We start from the raw sequence: 22,564 nt of genomic DNA on the forward strand, positions 1-22,564 counted from the left end.
GGCATAATTCCTAACTTGTCATCTAGGGAGATTTATCAGAATTAGCTTCGCCTCTCTGCCTTTTCTGTTCAAAAAGTAGAAAAAATATTTTAGGCAGAATTTTTTTGTTTTTCTGGCTTTTAATGAGCTCCGTGCGTGCTTGACCTGGTCAAGACGATGACATTTTGACTGTATGAACATCTTCCTGCAGAATTAGAAGTGTTTATCACCAACCAGCCAAGATGAATATGGTGAAGAGGATCATGGGGCGGCCGAGGCAGGAGGAGTGCAGCCCGCAAGACAACGCCTTAGGACTGATGCACCTCCGCCGACTCTTCACGGAGTTGTGCCATCCTCCCCGGCACATGACTCAGAAGGAACAAGAAGAGAAACTGTACATGATGCTGCCAGTGTTTAACAGGGTGAGTCCAGGTTGCCAAGCACATGCCTTCTATGATGGGTGGTACTGCAGGAATCTTGAGGTTATAATTAGTCACAGATGGGAAAAAAAAAATGATAGAATGAATTAATTTTTAAGAAGCTTGATTCCTTCCTTTCAATTTGCTATAAGGTGATTTGATGTGAGATCTGGTCAGAATGAACTCCTCTTAGTTCTAGCAGATAAAAGGAGGATTGCGAGCATTTTGTAAAATGTTCTTCTAATGGTTGACACTTGGAAGAGGGATAGGTTGTAAATTACCACTTATGTTATTTCTATTATCTTTTTAAGTGATGATTTATGGCATCAAATGGTGCAGTCGCCCAAGTGCTTTTTATGCTTTGAAGAATCATCTCAGTTTATTTTGTTATTTGGTGGATTTTCTATAAGAGAACTTGCAAGAGGATAGTTATAGGCTCTAGAGAGTCAAAATTGAGCTAATGTTTTAATGCATTTTGTCAAGTTGATCACATGTAGCAATCTTAGTGGGGATTTTTAAAATAATTTTAAAATTTTTATCAAAGATGTATATGTACATAGTGTAAAAAGTCAAGTACTTCCACAGGCTTATAGGGCCCTGCTGCTCTCCACTGCTAATTGTTGCTGCCACTTTTAGCTCTTTCAGCTTTTATATAACATACAGTACTTTTACTGCTGTCGTGATTATTCAGTTTTAATTGACTTCTTACTGAGAAATAGGAGAATTAGCTTTTTTTTTAAACTTCCCATCCCTCCAAAGCATGCACACACATACATTCACTCATACATGCTACCCTCCTCCTTATCCTTTCCATACAATAATACCATTTGTTTAAATAAGATTCAGTGCTTACAGTCTACTGACCCTGCTGTAAATATTATTCATAGATGAACCTTATAGCAAACCACCACTATTTTGCCACTCTTATAGAACTTGTTTTCCCCAGACTTTGTAACATAACTGTCTCAATTTCTGTCTTTCCTCCTGTCTCTTTCTTTTTCTCCCCCATCTCTCTTTTTCTCTCCTTAGACCTATCTCTGGCCTTCCCCTATCTTTCTCTCCTTCCCTTCCTGTTTCTGTCTGTTTCTCCCCATCTCTGCCTGTCTCTCCCTGTGTCTCTTTTCCCCGTCTCTCTCTGTTCCCCTCTCTTGGTCTCTGTCTCTCCCCCCGACCCCCCAGTTCTCTTTCCTTGTTTCTCCCCTCCCATGTCTTTCTCTTTTCCCTGCATCTGTGACTCATTGTTTCCCCCCCAAAGTCTCACTTGATCTCTTTATTGTTTGTTCTCTGTGTCTGTTAGTCGTTCTGTCTGAAATTTTCTAGGTTCTTCTTCTCATTATTTTGAAATTTTATTGAGGCTTCATGATGAACCTTCTTAATCTGCAAACTTGTACTTTTCAATTCTGGGAAAATATTTTGAAATATTTCTTTGTTAATATTCTTCCCTTTGTTTTATATGTTCCCTTTTTCTGCAACTCTATCAATCAAATATTAACTCTTCTGGATTAACCTTGATTTTTAACTTCCTTGAATTCTTCTTTATTAATTTAAAATTCTGCAATATCTCCTCATCCCTCTGAAAATATTAAAGCTTTTTCAAATTTTCTTATGCTTCTTTCATTGTTATTTGCTCCAAATCACTGTTTTTTCTTTGTTTATATTATTTCATATTAGAGTAGTCTCCAGATGTCTGGTGATAATTGTCTATACACTGATATTTAGGAATGAGGTATTGAAACACTAACTGGAAAGTACGTGTGCAGGGGTTAGACTTTTCCAGTGGTAGGATGATCTGGCTGGATAAAATGCAGAGATTCGTTAGCCTAGGATATGTTGATATTCCAGGAAGGGGTGTTTTCCAGTCTCCTGCCTGGAGCATATATACTTGCTAGTGTTTTCTTAAAGCTAAGTTGAGGAACAAGACTGATGTTTCATATTCAGTAGATAGACTTCCACTTAATCTCCAGTTTGCACCTATCAGTGTTCTTGGTTGTTCCTCTCTAGGGGTTAGACCTCCAGGTGTGTACTGCACTTGGGAGGAGCAGTCACCTTCAGTTTCTGGGCTGTAAAATAAGAATATCTACCTTGTGGGGTTGGTATGAAGATTAAGTAAGATAATGTACTTAAAGCACTTAACAAATGCTTGTCTTAGGGAACTTGTGTCTATTATTGTTACTGTTGTTATGGCATTGAAAATAAAGACATTACAAGGTGAAGCAAAGATTATAAACTATTTATGCTGAAATAATTTCATATTGAATATATGCTGAAATACATCTAGTTTATGTGTTACTCACACCAAGCCAAAGGCTAATTTGACACCAGAGAAGAGGGATAGACTCTACATATTCTATGTTTATTTGTTTGCTTGTCTCTTCATTTATTCTGTTATTGTGCATTACGGATTCATTCAGTAAATATGTGTCAAACAAATAGACAGTGTGCTCTACATCGGAGTTCTGAGATAAGATACAGTCCAGTTTTGTGAATCAGAAGTGTCATGAGGAAGATAAACATGTATTTCTGTTGGAGAAGAGATAAACACATAAACAGATAATAGAATAACAAAGAAATGTAGTATTAGAGACACAGCAGAGTATTATGGCACCCCTGAGAAGAAAGTTATCTGAAAGTCTGTGGGGATCAGGGAAGGGGAGCCTCCCTTGAGAATGTGATGTGATTCTTGAGTCCTTAAAAGATATGCATTAGCCAGCTTGGAACTAACTGAGCTAAATTAACCAAGAAGGTAATTAGAGTAAGAAGTTAAAGCATGAATCAAGATAAAGGCTACAAACATTTTGATGTGTGCTAGCATCTGTAAGTGGTCCAAGAAGTTGACATTATGTCAAGGAAGGGTAAAAACATAAAAGACTGTCAAGTTTGATAGGAGGCACATCATGACAGGTTTTATATCATATTAAGTGCTAATAATTTTTCTCAGAGGTATGCAGAGCCAATGAAGTATTCTAAGCAATAGAATAAGAAAGGAGAAGGGACCAAAGCAAGGCTGTCTCTTGGGTTTCTAATTTGGGAAACTGGGTGGATATTTTTCCTAGTAGCTGAGAAGGAGAGGTATAGGGGACAGATTCAGTTTGGGACATTGAGTCCAAACTGTTGATATTTGTGAGCTTCCCAGGTGGAGGTATTCAGTAGGCAGTTAGAAGCTCAGGTGAGGGACCCTGGGGACTACTGCAGAGATGTGGTAGTTGGAACCCTGGAAGGGGATAAGACATTACTCGTGCCTCCTGCTGCCCCATGAGTAGTATGCTAAGGATGAACCATGGAGAATATGAATGTTTAGTGAAAGAAGGGGAACCCATAAAGGATACAGAACAGGAATGGGTCAGTAGCAGTACAGAAAGAATCAGGAGAGGCTGGTTATGGAACTCAAGAGATAAAAGTTGCAAGAAGGAGGAGAGCAGTCAACACCGTCCTGTACGTTAGAGAGACCCAGTAAGATGGAGACTGAAAAATGTGCATGAGATTTGCCAGTTTGAAAGTTACTAGAACGGCAGCACCAGAAAGCAGTGAGTTGAGCAGTGAATGGGAGATGAGAAGAGACAGTATGGACTCAGCTTGTAGAAATGTGAAAGAAGAGAGGACAAAAGAGATTGATGGAGGTGAATTTGGCAACAGGGGGTTTGTGTTTGTATATTTCTGGTGTTTTGCTTTGTTTTTAAAAATGGGAGAGATCCAGGCATGCTCATGAAGAGAAGGAAGGAAACCAGCAGAGGGGGAAACTGGAAATTTTTAAGACAGTGAAATTGAGCATAGAGTCAAATTACAGGTGGGTGAGTGAGCCTTGAACAAGAGACACCGCACGCTGCAGGAGAGCATGTCTTGTTGGGTGTGAGCACAGATTTGTAGTGAAGGTAGTGGAAAGTTGAATAAGATCTTGCTTGATGACCTCAGTTTCTTATAGTTATCAACAGAAGATGTGGTCTGTTAAGAGTCTGGAGTAAGTAGGTCGAGTAGGAGACTTTAGGGAATGGTGACGGTTTGGAATATTAATGAAAGAGAATCGAGAAGGATAGTTGAAAGGGACAATAAAAGACTTAAAGAGAATTGAGGGCTCAGTGAAGGTTGGAGATAGTAGATTTGTACTGGATCTTATCCATGCAGGCGTGTGATTTTTCTCATTCAGTTACAAAGCAGCATGTGTGTAGAAGTAGAAAAGACAGATAGATGGGACTGAGATTTGCTGGGCTGGTAAAGCAAGAAGGGCAGGAGTAGAGAGACAGAGCATAGTAAGAGAGACTAATTCACATATCACTCGTGGAATTGGGTGGGATACCATAGGAACAGAGCAGAGGATGTTCACTTTTTAATCTATGAGATAAAAGGCTGAGAGTGAGGGAGGGGAGGGGATGATAGAGTAGGAATATGAGGAGAGGTAGGGAAAGGTTTAAGATAGCTGTTTTGAAATTGGGAGAGAACTGATTATGGACAAGCTATTTTTTCAAGCCCTGTTGAGGTAACAGTCATTAATTTTTATTGCAGCCAGTTCTAGGAAGTTGGTTTTGTTTTGTTTTTTTAATTTTAATGTTTTTGTTTTACTTCAGTGTCACAGTGTCCTACTGGCTATTAAGTAGTTTGAGATAAATTCCTTCTCTCAGATTCATAAACACTGACAAGGTGATGATAATGTTAAGAGTAGTTAGGACAATTGTTATTCTCAGCTATTAATACAGATTAATAACTAATATCCTGCATATGTGTCCCATGTATTTCATCAGTTAAGCTTCCACAGTCAATTCAAGTGAGTCTTAGACTAGAAGAATCAAACAGATACTTGAGGGTTTTGGGGTTTTTTTTTTTTTTTTTTTAGAAGATTTGAGTTGCTTTAGTGATTATTCTCTATTGCTTAGACTGTTTGTCTTAGTTCTGTTGTGTTCTGTGTTGCCATGAGTCTCTATTCTTTCAGGTCAGAAGTTTTTAGTTCGCTGATTAAAAGCATATACATATGCATTGCCTTAAACCTCTAATACAATGAGTGATTTAAATATCATAAAGGTTCATTCAACTCTTTTTTTTTCTGTTTTATTGTGCTTCACTTTACTGCAGTTTTTACAATTTAAAGGTTTGTGGCAACCCTGCATTGTCAGATAGTGGTTAGCGTTTTTTTAAATTAATTAATTTTTTTATTGAAGTATAGTTGATTTACAATGTTGTGTTAGTCTCAGGTGTACAGCAAAGTGATTCAGTTATATATATATTCTTTTTATACATATATACATATATATATTCTCTTTCAGGTTCTTTTCCTTTATCAACTTTTAACTAATGAAAAGAAAGTTATTTCTGGACTATTGTGACCAATTTAAAACATATATAGATTATATTCATTGGCCTATCATTAACAAACTAAAATTGTCCTTAGATAAGACACCACATCCATTAAATTTTGAAATAGATAACCATATTTATTTAATGTTTGACAACTTATACTTGAACATTCTCCACTAGTAAGAAATAGCTTGGATGAATGAATAGCTCAGTATGGCTCCAGACTTCCTGCCACGATTGCCAAAAATGAACCGTACTGTTGATTTTTGAGACTTTGTTTGATTCATGCCAAATGGCAAATAAACCATATTACAGTTAGACATGGTCATCCGTCTACAGAATCGTTTTTAAAGTGTGCTCCGTACTGTTATTTCAGTGTGTGGTTTTGGCCTGTAAGAGACACGAGGTTGAGAAATGGCGCGTGCTGAGCCCCTTTTCTGGGCCAGGACTCGTGCTGGGCTCTTCGGCTGCCCCTTGTGCTCTTCATCACAGTGCTGCACGGGTGCTGCTGGTGTCCTCCTTCTCACCAGCTCTCTCAAACTGAAAGATGATGCTAGGTCTGAGAATAGCTGGATAATATTTAATCAGCATTCTTAAAAATAATTAACCTTTAGTCCCAAGAACAAGAGCTTACAGAAAAGAATACTTCATTTAAACGTATTAAAAAATGAATAGCATTTTAGTCATCTAAAAGTTAACTGCCATTGTTAATTACCTTGGTGTATGTTATCATACTAAATTGTGTATGTTAAAATATAATATTTACTAACTGGATCTTCTTTTAGAGACTCCTCTTGTTTTTGAATTTGCTTCTAATTTATATTCAAGAAACATCTAAGTTGAATCCAGTGTCTCTTTTTTTTTATCCCTCACAAGTAACCTTTACTTTTTAAATTGTTGGCTTTAGAGGAAGGATACTCAAGTTCAGAACCAAATGTGAGATAGATCAAGAGTCAGACAGATGAACTCTTTGCATATATGAGGCTTATGTTTACAAATATACAGCTTTGTTACTTATTGCATAGTACCAATATTGGAGAATGGAGCTTAGGTCTGTGCAACAAAGGACTTGCTAGTTTCACCCTTGATACGGTTAAGCTTACTTACCCAGTCATTGGCAAATGTGGGCAAGCCACACTCAGAGCAGATGAGAGTACATGTTCTCTTGAGGCAGGCGTACCCTAGAAGGAGAGAGAGGGACTGAGATACACCTTCTCATTGTCTTCTCCTGCAAGTTCGTGGTCCTTAGGAACAAGAAGACTGTAAGTGTTAATGTAATGATTTATATTAATTGGTAAATGCAATTACATCTTCACTGTCAATTTTCAAAATCTGTTAGATATATCAAATTATTCATATACTCTGTAACTTAATTTTAGATATTAGTATATATAGGGGAAAAAAGACACCATTTTAGAAAACTGTGTAAAAATTCCTACCTCTCTTTTACTAATATTTAATAAAATTTTACTGAATAGCTTCATTCGGTAACAAATATATATTGAGCTGCTGCTTCCTGCATGCCATTATACAACACCATTCATTTGTTCCCCCTGAGTATACCAAAAATATTTTAGTTGAGGAGCAGCCAGGAAATTTTCTGAAATTTATTTAGGTGGATATTTAAAATGACCCTTCTAAAAACAAGTCGAGCTGTGCTTAATTCCCTCGTAAAGTGAACACTGTGCAAAGGTATAGTGATAGGGTTCCTGCGAAGTTTAATTCAGACAGTATATTACTAGGTGACTAAGAGCACAGCTTGGAATCAGACAGACCTAGTTTTGAATTCTCTCTCCACCATCTCCTGGCATCTACCTTCTCTAACCCTTAATTTCTTTTTCTGTAAAATGGGAGTAATGTGTAGGATTTCATGAGATTAGAATGACATTACATGTCAAGTATTTGAATAGTGCTAGGCACACTGTAAAGGCTCATTATATGATAATTGTTGTTATTTTTATTAAGTTTGCTAGAAGGCTTTTTGTTCCTCAGCACTGTTTTTTTCATCTGGGTAATGAATGTCACATGTCTATTATAGAATCATCCCTCTGAGTTGAGTGTATTACCGACCAGTTCTCTTGCTCAACTCTCCCCTTTAACAGATGAGGGAACTAAGAACCAGAAAATTTTGACCAGGGTCCCTGTGGGTGAGAAGGTGAATCCCAGCTCTGTGCTCCATCCTCTGTGGTGCACATTTACATGCATGATTGAAGCACTGTCTATTTCCCACTATTTGTGGAAGGTGGTGAATACATACCTAATATTTTTATATTTAATTGTTGAAGTCAGTCACCAAAAAATCTCTTTTCTTTACTGCCTTACACATTCAGTATTATCTAAAATGCCAGATACATGTTTTAGTCCCTGTACTTCTCCAGCCTTTTCTTGCTGCATTTCCCCTCATTGGAAACACTCCAGCTTCATCCCCGCCTTTTGATCTCTCAAGCTCCCAATCTCTTGCCCATGGTGAGGTCTTAGCACAGTTCTCACTGCCTGGAACCCTTGTTCCTTGGCTCTTTGAATTGTGACCTTTTTTCATTACTCAGTATCATCCTTCCGGGTCAGTATCATCTCAGAGAGCGTTTCTCATAACCTTTTCTCACTCCAGGCATTCCCTTTCAGTTACCCTGTTTACTTCCTTTATAACGCATCACTATCCAACATAATTTTCATTTTTAAAATAACTTCACTTTTGTCTCCTGTGCTAAAATGTACATTCGTGAGAACTGGAATCATATTGGCTTTATTTGCCTTTGTATTCACAATTCTTTATTTACTTTTGTATTCAAGGTTCCAAATATTGCCTGGCATATATAGTAGACCAGTAAATATTTATGAGTGAATAAATGAAAGAGTGAATCAATCAGTAGTGTTGGATCACTAGATTAAAGATTGTTTATGTTAAAGAAGCAGTAAGTAGTTGTTCATTTCAGATTAGCAAGTAGGACATGGTCCTTTTTCTGTAACATTTGGCTTGGTCAATTCAAGCAACACAGCTTTTGAAAAAAATTTCCTTATGAAAATAAAGCTGTAAATATCAGGATTTGTATGAAAAATTAGTTGCATTTTTAACGTATTATCCACCCAGCATGAAGACTGCTTAAATAACCATATGTTTATGCTAAGAAAAGAGCTATTTATTTTATGAAGTTGTCTTACTCTTAGGGATAACATAGTGCTTAATAATTCTTAGGAGCAAAATATACGTCACTATATTCTGAATAATAGGAATACTTATCTACTTTAAATCAGTTTGTCAAAAGGCTTAATAATTGCCTGAGCAGAATATACAATTGCTTTGTAAACACCTTCATTAGCCAGTTACATATTCATCTCTGGGTGAAAGTAGAATGGCTATTCAAGCATGTGTCGTTCCTCACTAGAAACCAAATGGTGTAGATATTTTATTTGATAAAGATAGTTGATGGTTTATTTTAAAAGATGCACTTTGAGTTGCAATATGTTATTTTTATATGGGCCAAAAAAAAAAAAAGAAAAGGAGGAAAGAAAGGAATGAATAAACTTTGTCGTAATCAACTGTGAACTTCAAGCCAGGTTGATTTTAGTAACCAAATTGCTTTGATTTGATATTAATGTGGTCTTACAGGGCTGTGCTTACCGGGCATACTTTTTAAGTCTGTGAGATAATTTTGGTTCAATAAATTGGCCATTCTTTTTATTTTTCTAAGACACAGAAATGTATTTAATAAAAACTTCAAGAGAGAGTGACAGGTAGCCTCTCTCCTCCTTGAAAGTATGCTCGAATTTAAAATTGAGGCTTCTCAATTTCTAATCTATCTCCAATTTGTTTGTTAAAGACTATGGGTATTTAGCAGGCGACATAGGTTAACTGTAAGCACATAACATTTATCAAAATCTCAGCAGAAAAACAATTTATTGAGGAGTTCCTGAAAAGAACAGTTTGTTTGTTCTTTGAGATAATTTAAAATTGTGTGTCAAGTTAAAGAACAGACTACCTGGCTAAAAGTATAACCTGTAGAACTGATTTATCATTTGTTTGGTACTTTCAGCTCAATTTGAGGGTGATTGTAAGAAACATGGTGTCTATTGTAAGAGTGTAAGAAACATTCCTATTACAAGGATATTATACGTTGTATCCTGTTATTAGGATCCTTGGAGAAAATCTTTACATTATGGTATGAAGACTAGAGGTACTTCGTTAAATATATGTTTTCCTTACCTAAGGACATTGTGAACCACGTAATTCACGAGGTTTTCTCTCCTGTATATTTGAGCCAAAATTCGTGACTAAAATATGGCAAGTATAGACTTTTTTTCCCCCCGTTTACCTCCTTAGCCTTGGTTTTATTATTTGATTGTTTTTGGTTTTTTTCTTACTTTTTGTTTATATTCTCATATTATAATTTGTGTGCTTGCATGCTACCTAAACATTTTCTAGAATTTGGTTGTGGGGGCAGGCAGCATACAAACAAACAGCCATATAAAAGGCAGGGTGCTAGCTTGGCAAGGAACACAATGACAGGTAAGATACGTTTCCTCCCTTTGCAGTGACATTTGAACAGATAACAAGAATACAAAATATTGGTTAGTTAATATTACAATAGAGGGCTATCATAATAGTTTCAGGAGACACAGAATTCTCTTTTAGCTATAAAGAACATTTTTTAAAAAAAAAATTTATTTATTTGGTTGCGCTGGGTCTTAGTTGCGGCAGGCGGGCTCCTTAGTTGTGGCAGGCAGACTCCTTCAGTGTGGCTTGCTGGCTCCTTAGTTGCCCTCTGTGAACTCTTAGTTGCGGCATGTATGTGGGATCTAGTTCCCTGACCAGGGATCGAGCCCAGGCCACCTGCATTGGGAGCATGGAGTCTTATCCACTGTGCCACCAGGGATGTCCTACTATAAAAAACATTTTTTAAAACAATATTCCAGGATGCATCCAGTTATATAGCGATTATAATACTATTTCTTTTTCTATGACAGTCTGTCCAGGTTTTGTTTTTTTCATTCTCTTTGCTGAACCCATGCCAGTTTGAGTGATTTATTCTAAAGTTCATCTAGTGTAGATTTTTGTAAAGACAAGTGTATTTCATGACCCTCTCATTCATTTTTATTCTAGTCTTTTCGTTAACAGCCTTGTTTTGGGAATTATTATGGTTAGAATTCAGAAATTCTGAGGTATAAGATGAGTTTAGTGAATTCCGTATTCAGCCCAGGACTTAGCATTAGATAAGTCCCTGCTTTTACCATCTGATATGTCTTTTCGCCATCAAAGGAACTTACCACTTTCCTCTAAATTCTTAATTTAGATTTCTTCAGAGGAACATTATATTTTGTAAAGTTTATTAGTAAGATTGATTTAAATTTTATAGATAACTGGTCTTTGGCTTTTAGATTTTGTTTATTTAATCATTCATTCAACAAATTATTTTACATGTATAAGAAAATGTGGTTAGATGGGATTTATTGAAAGAGTTATGTTTTAAACTTATTCAGATTGAAGTAACTATGCAAGCATACTTTCTTTTATTTGATTTTCAAGTCATACCACACCTTGAAAAGCACATAATAAAAGAAGAAAGTTGACAATGCTGTATCAAAATTGTTTTTCTCATCCACAGGTTTTTGGAAATGCTCCGCCAAATACAATGACAGAAAAATTTTCTGATCTTCTGCAGTTCACAACACAAGTCTCACGACTGATGGTGACAGAAATTCGAAGGAGAGCATCAAACAAATCCACAGGTATTTTTACAGAAACCAGCAAAAACTAATTTATTTGAATGGACAGTTTGGTAAAAGTGTTGTCGAAATCTAACAGAAAATTGACCTGATTTTAAGCACATGGATTTCAGTACCAGTCCCCATTCCCATTCTTACTGGCACATTCTTCTGTTGGTGTCAGCACCTTTTACTCTCAAGTGGAGTAGTTCTACCCAAGGCTACTTTCCTTGGACCACTACCACCCCTGCCCTAACCCTTTTAACAGCACTCTGTTTCCATCTGAACAGAATCCAAATTCCTAGCATGACGTTCAACACAAACTCAGGACCTGGAAATACATATATATACCCACACATTTTTGCATACCCTTTTTTATTTCTTGTTTCCTTTTTCTATATTTCAACCAAATCGCGAGTTACTTATGGTCCCAAACATGTCTGTGCTCTTCTTTCTATCCTTGTGATGCTTCATTCAGGAAGGAGCGTCTCCCCCCATCTTAGTACATCTGAGTCTTCTCAGCTTGGATTAAGTCACACTTCCTAGATAGAATGTTTCTTGATTCCCTTAATGAAAGGAAAAGTTTTCTCTTCTTAACTACTCAGCTTCACGAGTGGTGTTTATGTATGTATCTTTATCTTTCTATTAGACCATAAACTATTTACGAGTCTTTATATAACCTACAGTCTTTACCACAGTGCTTTACACAGTAGGCCTTTTATAAATGCTGCCTGAATAACTATTCTTATTCATAATTAGGTAATTTTAAAGTTCATAAAGTATCATCCCATTTAATCAAGATTAAAATAAGATTTTTTGATTTTAATTACCATTACTCATTTTCTAAATTAGCAATATGTTTGAAGGATTTTAATTTTTATCTTGTTGCTTTGGTTTTTAGTGGTTGTTTGAGTGATAGCTTTCCTACTGAAGCATTAGACCAAGAAGTCAATAATTTAAGTTTTGTTTCTATTGTCTCTTTGAAAAATCACTTATCGTTTCCACCCATTGAATTATTATCTTTCCAATTGTAACAATAATGCCTGTGTTATATAATCCTATTTTTTAATTTAGTTTTTACTTTTAGTTTTAAAAGTATATAGGTGCATGGTTTTAAGGGTCAAATAGTTTATAGGTTTATTAAAAACAGTATCTCCCTTCCATCATCCTGGTTCATCCTCATTTTTCACTCCTAAGATACACTGACTTTTTACATCTCTTAACTTTTTTTGATATTTATCTCTGTGTCTCTAACTAATGTGCTTATACTGTGTGCCCTTGATTTTTCATATTTAGATACTATCTCCAGGCTTACCACAAGAGAAGTGAGACCTTTAAGCTCACCACCACTATCCCACAGATTCTCACTTCTATATCCCCGTATCATTCTATCATAATTTGATTAGATCAGTATTCATTATATTATTGTGACTGAAAACATTATACAAAGATGAGCCATATGGTATACTCTGATTACTCTTCCTTTCTTGAAAACTTCTCCACCTCTATCAGAGTTAATAATTGCCTTTTTTTAAAAAAAAACTAGTTTTCTACATTTTCATTATGCATTCTTCCCCTACTCCTCTGTTTTTCTGAATTTCCCCCCAATATCATTGAAGACATCAGATATTCTGTCAGTTTCATCTTCTTGCAAATAGCTCTTCCAGAACCTTCTGGTCTGCTTTAATCTGTAGTAGTTGCTCTCTAGGCCAGCTGGACAGCTGTCACTTTTTCATCTTCACTCACTTCATCCTGGGATGTCTTTCCACTTCTTTGGGATAGAGCCTCTGTTTCCAGAATCTCACGTCATCTTTTTTCTCAAATTAACTTCCTCATTTTTGGTAAAATATCTTTTCCAGCAGCCTCCTGAAAAAGGATGCAGGGCAGTTATTATTTTGGTTTTTGGATTTTGTTTTTGTTTTTAGAAATCTGTGGGTGAAAATTCCTTTGACTCTTGCTATGTAAAATGAGTTCCTTCCCCTTAACCAAGGAAGGTGACAAGCTTTCAGGTACCGGGGCTTAGAACAAACTTTATCACATCATACAGGGTGGCTTTATTGCAGAAAGGGGAACTTGTAGAACCAGGCTTCAACAAGAGAAAAGAAGGCACAGATCCATCACCCTCGTTATCTCACAGAAGTGTGCTTGGGATATTCCCCCCCTCCCCCCCGCCAGAGCATGAATGCAGTCTTAATGGTGAAGAAACACCGTTTGTGATCTAAGCTGTTTGAGTACTGAATCTGAGTTCTTATTGAATGTTTCTAGGAGTTGTTTGAGAATGCCAGCTGTTTAGTTCCAGGAGACTTGGGGCCCAGGGGAAGCTACAGGCCCTCCCACAGGGAGTGGAAGCTACGAGTGTCATAGAAAATTGAGCTTGGGTGCAGCACCTCTGGGAACATGGTCAGTGGGTCCTTCTCCAGGCAGCCTAGGTTGAACTCTCAGGGTTATTTTGGAAAATCTCTCAGCTCGCATTACATTTATCCTCCTTTCAGTGGATATAAGGTTCTAGATTGGAAATCATTTTATCTCAGAATTTAAAAATCATTTCTCCATCATATTTTAGATTCCTGTACTCCTAGTGAGAAATCTGAAGCTACCTAAATTCTCCATTCTTTCTCTGTGGCCTGTACTGTGTGTGTGTGTGTGTGTGTGTGTGTGTGTGTGTGTGTGTGTGTGTTTATAAAAGCATTTAGAGTCCTCTCGTTGGCCCTCCTCTTCTAAAATTTCATGATAACATGCCTTAGAGTGGACCTATTTTTATACATTATGCTGAGTGCTCACTGGACCTGTTTAGTCTGGAAATTCGTATCCTTTAATTTTGAGAAAGGTTTGTGAATTGTTCATATAATAATATCCTCCCCTCTGTTTTCTCTTTCTTATCACGTGTACCCCTAAGACTGTCCCTCTCATTTTCTTATCTTTCCTCTGTTATTTTCTATCTTTGCTTTTTTTCTCTCTTTGCTAGGAGAGCTTTTCGGTTTTACCATCTATTCCTTCCGTGGGTGTTTTTTTTTTTTTTTCCCCTTTGGGGCATGATACTTTTAATTTCTAAGAGATTTTTTTTTTCTTTTTTATTGATGTCTTTTGTTTTCCTTTCATGGCTTCTCTTAGCTCTCTGAGGTTTCCTTTTCTTTTTTTAAAATTTCTTTTCAGATTTTTATCTTCCTCCACAGTCTGTTTCTTTCAGGTAGTCTTTTTTGTTACTTTATTTTTGTCTCTGTCTTTTATATTAGAGAATGTCCTCACGTGTCTCATTCTTGGCCCTCTACTGCTGTATAAGAATGGAATCTTGGAAAGTTGCTGGGTAGCTTTGTAATTGTGGCTGGAGCTTGCCTGGGCCTCAGCCTAAGGTCATTTTGCTGAGCCATTCTGTTGACCATCTTTCCCTTGAGCTAGACAGAGTCCCCAGAGAAGAATGTCCAGTCTTTACCTAGGCAGTATATGCCTGACTCTGAACATTTTAGAAGCCAGTGTCTGAGGACCCTCAACATTTAGTATCAATACATAAGCTTCTATTTTGTCTTCATGATGAGCCCACAGCTGTGCCTGGTGTAATGTCATTGTCCCCCTTCCACCCCAATCCAAACATCCTCTGTTTTTCTTTTTAGTGAATAAATCTCTAGTCTAGTACCCACATAGTAGTGGGCATCTGGGGGTCTAGCTGCTCTTACACAGACTTCACCAGTCCTGTGTGCAGTCCCACATTTACTTCTGCTTCTAAAGGTACTTAGTGCCACCAATTCCTGAGCCTCTTGGAGGTTGTGCTGTAGTTAGCTGCTTTTGTATTTTCCTTGTACTTGCTTTAAGTTAAGATTCTAGAGTCTGCTAAATCAGTTCCCACTAATTTCTCTCCTGTTTTATTATCCAAAACGTTGTTTTCACCTTTCCTATTTTCTTTGTTCTTATGGGTTTATGCTTTTTAAAAAGATCCTTAAACAACAATTTTAGTGGGTGTATTAGTCTGCTGGGACTGCCATAACAAAATACCATAGACCAGTATAAAACAGGAATTTTTCTTCACGATTCTAGAGGCCGGAAGTCTAGGAGCATGGTGCCAGCATGATTGGTTTCTGGTGAGATCTCTCTTCCTGGCTTGCAGATGGCACCTTCTCAATGTGGCCTCACCTCCAGGAGAGAGAACTCTCTGGTGTCTCTTCTTATAAGGGCCTTAATCCCATCATGAGGGCCACACCCTCATGACCTCGTCTAAACCCAATTACCTCCCAAAGGCTCCATCTACAAATACCATCACATTAGGAACTAAGGCTTCAAATATGAATTCTGGGGGGACACAATTCAGTTTATAGCAGTGAGGTTTCAGGACAGAGAAGAGATAAATGCATGTGCTCAACCTTCCATCTTTAACGGGGGGCCCATTATGGAGTCTTTCGAGCAACAGCCATTAAAGTATTTTTAGATTGAGGACAAAATCTCTTAATCGGAAGCTGTACATTACATGAATTGATGTATGGATTTTAAAGTGAGGCGGTTTTAATTATATTTGTAGTCCTTGAAGCAGTTCTGGTGAGAGGTGGTTAAGATAGTTTAAGGTAAACTTCCTGTCTTTTCCCTTCTCCACCAGAATGGGATTGCATCCTTTTTTTATCTTTATTGATTTCAGTTGTTCCTATACAAGTGAAAAGTTTGTCTTAAATATAAGATTTCTGTGTTTTATGCCTTTTTAGCTATTTTAAATAGGTAGTATGAAGGGAAATTTCTTTGTCACATGTTGACTCCTGTCATTGCGTTTTCTTTTTTGAGTGACATCCCTAGATTAGAAAAAAAATTCCAAAGCTTATTTATACTCTGTTTGCTGTTGCTGTCTTTATGAATACCTAATCTGCATGTTTGTAGAAAAACATTTTTCTACATTGGAGATTGTTTTCCTAAATCTCTTTACAGTTTTATATCCATAGGGAAATAATGAAGAGTATCTTAAATGGAGGAGATGTCTCATTGTTAATTACAGTAATAGTTACATAAGTTTTTTTTTTTTAAACTTTCTATTTTGAAATAATTTTGGACTCACAGGAAGTTGCAAACATAGTTAGAGCCCCTTGTGCCCTTCCTTCCTCCATTGGTGGCATATTGTTTGCCAGGTATTTTAAGATATATTTTTTCATATCATGTAATTCCATGTAAGTTTTAGTTTTAAACGTTTGAAATTGGTTAACTTCAGAATCCAGTGAGATTCAATTCAATTTTGTGTAAGTTTTACCTCCACAAGAGAAACCTTTCCAAATCACCCTATCTCAAATTGATCTTTTATCCTCTATCTCCACACCAGTGAGTATTTATTCAGTCACCTTAAATACTTCCTTTAGAGGTTTGTTGTCATCTGAAAGTACCCTGTTTATTTACTTATTTAATGTTATTGTCTCTTGTGTTCACCCCTGTATCACCTAAAAGAATGCTTGTCACAGATTAGGTGCTCAAAAAATTTTTACTGATTTTGACATAGGATTTCTCTGTGCTCCCCCCCACCCCATTATGCTTTAAGAGTTAGAAGAGTGTTAGAAAAGCCAGCTTACTGATGTTTAAGAGAGAAAAGCGTAGTTTTGGAGCGTCTCATCTGTCAGCCTTGAAGAACTCTGGCTTCTGGAATCCTTGTTCTCTTCTTTCATTTTTAGTTTTGAACATTGGAAGTTTCTTTTGATCAGTGCTGTTATCAAAAGTACTTTCATGGAGGTTTTTTGATATTTTGATTTTTCTAGTAAAAAATTCTAGATTTTGAGCATCTAGGTACATCCTGAATCATCTTTCTTCTTGCATATCCCATTCTGGTTTTCCGATTGATCAGTTGATTTCTGTTGTGGTAGAAACACTAACATGAGATCTGCCCTCTTAACAAACTTTTACATGTACAGTACAGTAAATTGTAAGTACAATGTTGTACAGCAGATCTCTAGAACTTTTTCATATTACACAACTGTAACTTTATACACATTTATCAGCAACTTTCCATTTCTTCCTCCTCTCAGCCTTTGGCAACCACCATTCCACTTTCTGCTTCTATGAGTCTGGCTGCTTTCAATACCTCACATAACCTTTTATTTTATAGGAAGTTATCATTGAAAGTAATTTTTGTTATGATTTACATGCACATAATTTTTCTCCAAAAGAAGCAGGTGGAATGAGTCCTCTATTATTCTTTTGAAAATTGGCTCTATCTGTTGTGCATCAGAGAAAGATTATTTTTCCAGGACTCCTCTGAATTTGGTGTGAAATACTTGTTATTTTGTTTGTTACCTAATCACCATTCACATATCAAGTCTTTTTACCACATCACTTCTAACATTCATTGTAGATATCTCAGTAGGAACCATGCTTATTGGCAATTCTGTTGTTTAAATCTATCCATCAGAAATTAGTAAAAATGGAAAATTTTAGGTAGGCCAACGTGCAAAGTGGGTACATGGGCTGATTCGTAATACAGTAGTCCTCTTCTCTCTGTCTCTCTTAATTCTCTTGGTTATAGCCTCCCTGTGGTTTTGTTAAAAATATGTAGTGACTTTCAACTAATTTGAAAAAATATATAATTTTGTAGCCATATTGTGTACAGGACACGGCTTAGACTTTTCCCTATCTCTTCTCGTCATTTGTTAAGTTCAGCCATGCAGTCTGCTTAATTCTGAGGTCAGTCACATGGTCGATTTTACATCATTGAAAGAGAACATTCCCACCGGTGTAAAAATAGTATCTTCAGTTTATTGTTAATGACTTTGCTGCATGCTAGGTGCCACTGTTAAGCCCAGTGCTGTAATCCCCACTGGGCAGCGGCGCAGTGATAGAGAAGCCAAATGATGCTGACCGCAGTTGGCATCTGATGCAGCATCTTGTGGTGGGATTAGTATAATGTAGTGAATCCCCAATTAGACAACCCAGCCTTTTTTTTTAAACAGAAAAACAGTGTGCCCCGCTGTCCTCCAAGGATTTCAAAGCCACAACACCTTCAGGTAATTTCATTCCCAAGGTGTGAATGTATTATCAAATTGAAAGAAGCATGGAAGCTGTGAGTCCTAATACTATTTTTCTCACTAATGTGGAAGTGGTTTTTTTTGGAAGGGAGGGATGGGAATGGGCGTTTAGGCTTGGTTTCTTCATTAATGAAAAAAGTGTAATAGTACTATTGATGTGTCTCACGTTATCATCCTGAAGCATAAGTCTGAAAATGACTATGCTTTAAATAGACTTTGCAAAAGGAAAAATTGTTGTATTACACTTATTATTAACACGTTTTGTGTTCTGGTTGTTCTGAATGCAGTCTAATTGAATTTACTTATACTCTCTCAGTGTAGACTGGGAACTTAACATTTCCTTGAAAACTGTCTACATTCTATTCTTACTTAATCTAATAATGAGCTCTACTAACTTCATTTCTGTATTTTTTTGGCCTAACTATGTGTACTGAAATGCAGCATGAAAGCTAAAGCTTAAATCAAAATGATTGGCAACTCTCAAGATGGGCTGATATTAATATGTTCTTTTCATTATAATCTTATAATCTTAAGTTAAATCAGTGTTTAAATTTGTATTTGTTGAAAATTAGTGAAAATAAAAGATCATAATGCAATATTTTTTGACTAGGAGTATTTTTCAAAGTTTTAAGAAATTCTGTGGTTTATGGAGGTTTACTACGTTGTCTACATAATTTTTTAAAGATAGCACTAAATGTTACATACTTTTACAATGAGCTTCTTGATTTATTTAAAATGAAAACTCGGAGATCCCATCAAATTGTTTTGCATGGCAACCTACTGAAATTAGTAGGTGAAAGTAAAATAGTTCTTCTGAATATGTTTGTTATGTAAAGATAGTCTATTTTATCAATGAGAGTTTCCAATTCAGCCACAACTATTGTCAAGACCTCTTTGTATGCACCTATAATTCAAAGCCAGATAACGTAATTATACATTATTGCTGATGTAACTGAAGTCTCTATCTTCTTCTCAAAAAGAGCAGTTGTTATTATTAAGTTGGTAACATTGTTAAAGGGACACCATGAATAATTATACTGTCTTGATCCTTTTCAAGGTTTATTTTCATACGTATTATCTCATTTAATCAGCTCAGCAATCTACTGAACTGTTGTAATGTTTAATAACAAATAGGACATTTTTGAAAATACATTGTCTTTTCTTATCTTGAGGAATATCTTAATGTTCATTGTCAACCAAAACGAAAGAAACCGCACACTTTTGTAAGTGCCATTGATCAGATAGATATGTGGAACTGTTTCAAACCAAGAGTACATTTTTGGTGTTTTGGTTCTCAAAATAACCATTGGCATTCATTGTTCGTAATTGGCAACTTGTTGAATAGCAGTGAAAAAAACATATTTGTCCAAACTTCTTTTAATGTTAATAGTGTTAAGTATTATGGGTGGAATCCGGAGTCACTCAAAATGTGTCTCATCTGTAGGTTTCTAGATTCTGTACCAGGGAGATAAATTTGTTTATCTTTTAAAGTAGGTTTAGTTCTTCAAAATATTTTTTTCCCTCTGTGAGAGACATAGGTGGTATTGATCAGTTGATTTACCAATCAGTGTTTCTTTTTTTAATGAAATAGAAGTTTATTACATTGGTTTAATTGTAAAATAAGCAATTTGAAGACTGCAGGTATTTTTTTTTAAGATGTGGAGTTACGAAATTGGAAATGCACAATTTAAAACCAAAGTTGCCTGGTTACGAAGAAGCCTAGGAAATGAAAGCATAGCACGTCAGCCTTTGATTAAGAGTTTTAGCCAACTGGTAAGGAGCTGTTTTCCTTACGTGAGCGTTTAATTCCTATCAAGGAAAGACTGCTCGTGTTATATAGCAAATGGCTGGGGTCCATTGTAGGCTTGCAGGAAAAATTTGCAGGTTAGTTTTTACCAATGATCTTAAACCGTGATTGCTAAAGATGGTTTCTCAATGGTACTCTTTTATTTGTTTTCTTCTTTCTCTATTTAATCAGCCTTGAACATTGCTTTCTTTGTATTACTCCCCTCTCAAAACTTTCAGGAATCTCTGTTACCCATAATAAATGCAAACCTACTGATGTTCTTGAGAAGTTGAATTCAATGTGTCCTTCTTTGATCTCCCTGGGTTGATTTATTCACTCATTTAACAAGTGTTTATTGAGTGCCCACTTAGTGCCAGTGATGTGCTCCATACTGGGGATCAGCTCTGAACAAGGCTGACAAAGTCTGCTCCCATGGTGTTTATTTTCTAGAGAGGGGCAAGAGACTATAAATTAGTGAGCATGAATACAGTAATTTCAACATTTACCAGATACTGAATACCAGAAGTAAGCCAGGGTTCTGTTGACTTCTCTTTTCCAGTAAAATTTTTTTATCACTATCTTTATCTTTTACAGGCTAAGCAGCCTGGATTTGAATATAAGTTCTGTCCCTGACTCTAGGCAAATTACTTATCCTCTCCATTTCTCAATTTATATTATAATAAGGGGTCTAAGAATAGAAAATAACTTACAGGGTTCTACATAAAGATTAAATGAGTTGAATCTGCAAGCACTTAAAACAGTGCTTGTTGTACAGTTAAGACTTAGTAAAAATAAGCTATCTTAAAAAATTTTCCTTTAACATGTTCTTTCAAATGGAAGTATATGAAGATGAAATATGCCCAGCACAGTATCATATGTAAGTTTTGTATCATTCAATTATTAAATAAAACACTTGTATCTTGATTGTCTTAAATGTCTTAAAGGAAAGAATACCTCTAAAGTAATCTAAATTCTATTCTACACCCTGTGTCTTTATGACATGTGTTAAGTATACGTTAGTAACTTAACATGTTGGTTTACAGTGAACAGATTGGACTTATTTTCTGACTTTAATTCATCTCCTATTACAATGTAAAAATTGATGAACCTCTGTGCTGATAAAATTAAATGCATGGTTAAGGATTTATCCATTTTCCCTTATCCTTAAAAACATAATCAACTAAGTTGACTTTCAAAGATTCTTCCAACACTAGAGTTCTATGAATGACTCCCTCACTGTTTATCTCTTCCTAATGTCAGCTGTTCAGGTCACCCCTTGTGTGTATCACTGAGCCAACCTCCTAATTTGTTTCCCCCATCAATCTCTTTGCCCTTGCAGTTTGTCATACACATCACTCTAAATTAATAGTCTTAAAATAATCCTTTCATCATCTACTTTGCTCAAGAAACTACATTTGCTCCCTCTTGCCCAAAGAGTCAAATACAGACAGCCCTTAGCTTACCTTCCTTCGTAAGTAGGCATTTTCTATCACTACTATTGATATTAGACTTTAATTCTCAACATATGCTCTTCTAGAATGTGAACCCTATGTTATTACAGTTGTTCCTCTTGATCATTCCTCTAGCCACACTTTTGTTTTAATACAGTGTGCCTAATCTCTCTGTTTCCATCCCTCCCTCACAGTTTCTAGAGAGACTTGTTTTCCAGGTAGGTTTAACTCAAATTTCCCCTATTCCATGACTCTTTTTGACTAGTTTGTGACGTACCTTTTCCTAAAATATATAGGTTGACTTTTACATTTCTGTATTGATATGATGACATCTACATATACCATTAAAACATTGCTCTCTTTAACGTATTTTGTATGTGATTTCTCTCCACCTAATGACTTTCCTTTGGTTTTATAGAGGCTGCAAGTCGGGCCATAGTCCAATTCTTGGAAATCAATCAGAGTGAAGAAGCCAGTAGAGGTTGGATGCTTCTGACAACAATTAATTTGTTAGCATCCTCTGGTCAGGTAAGTTCTTGGTTTTCATGTTTGAAATGTCTTTTTATCCTCTTGGGATTTTGTGAAATTAAATTTATCATCATATCCAAATAAGATTTTGTGACAATTCTGTGTATTCTTCTAATTCTTCTTACACATTATTTCATGCTTCTCACAACATCTCTATAAGGAGGTTAATGTTTCCATTTTACACATGAGGAAATGCTTAAATTAGAACAGTGTTTTCCATCTTTGTCACATCATAGCGCACATAGAGCATGGTACCATTTGTACAGCACACTGGGCAAAAAGATGGGCTACCTGTGGCTGGAGGGAAGTAGCCCAGGAACTGCATTTCTGTAACCCATATTAGGGAAACTTTGACTTGGAAGAGTCATCTAAGATTCATCTGAGGTCAGTTAGCTAATAAGGAATAAGTGACATGAAAAATACTTTAAAATTTTTCTAACT

General features: G+C 36.2%; 1 protein-coding gene across 6 annotated transcripts in view; it reads left to right on the plus strand.

Annotated features, from left to right (window-relative positions):
• WDFY3 (WD repeat and FYVE domain containing 3) overlaps positions 1-22,564 on the plus strand; it is a 272,029-nt gene that overhangs the window by 98,331 nt on the left and 151,134 nt on the right. For 4 of the 6 annotated variants that reach the window (XM_068542705.1, XM_068542706.1, XM_068542707.1 and 1 more), the window contains exons 3-6: positions 191-401; positions 11,282-11,405; positions 18,284-18,337; positions 22,014-22,123. In XM_068542705.1, coding sequence (XP_068398806.1) covers positions 222-401; positions 11,282-11,405; positions 18,284-18,337; positions 22,014-22,123 — 468 coding nt within the window. In that variant the 5' untranslated portion in view covers positions 191-221. The remainder of the gene's footprint in view (positions 1-190; positions 402-11,281; positions 11,406-18,283; positions 18,338-22,013; positions 22,124-22,564) is intronic. The other 2 variants (XM_068542708.1, XM_068542709.1) reach the window with 1 other exon arrangement.

This window comes from Eschrichtius robustus, chromosome 4 (genome assembly GCF_028021215.1).
Source record: "Eschrichtius robustus isolate mEscRob2 chromosome 4, mEscRob2.pri, whole genome shotgun sequence".
In the NCBI taxonomy this organism is placed as follows: domain Eukaryota; kingdom Metazoa; phylum Chordata; class Mammalia; order Artiodactyla; family Eschrichtiidae; genus Eschrichtius; species Eschrichtius robustus.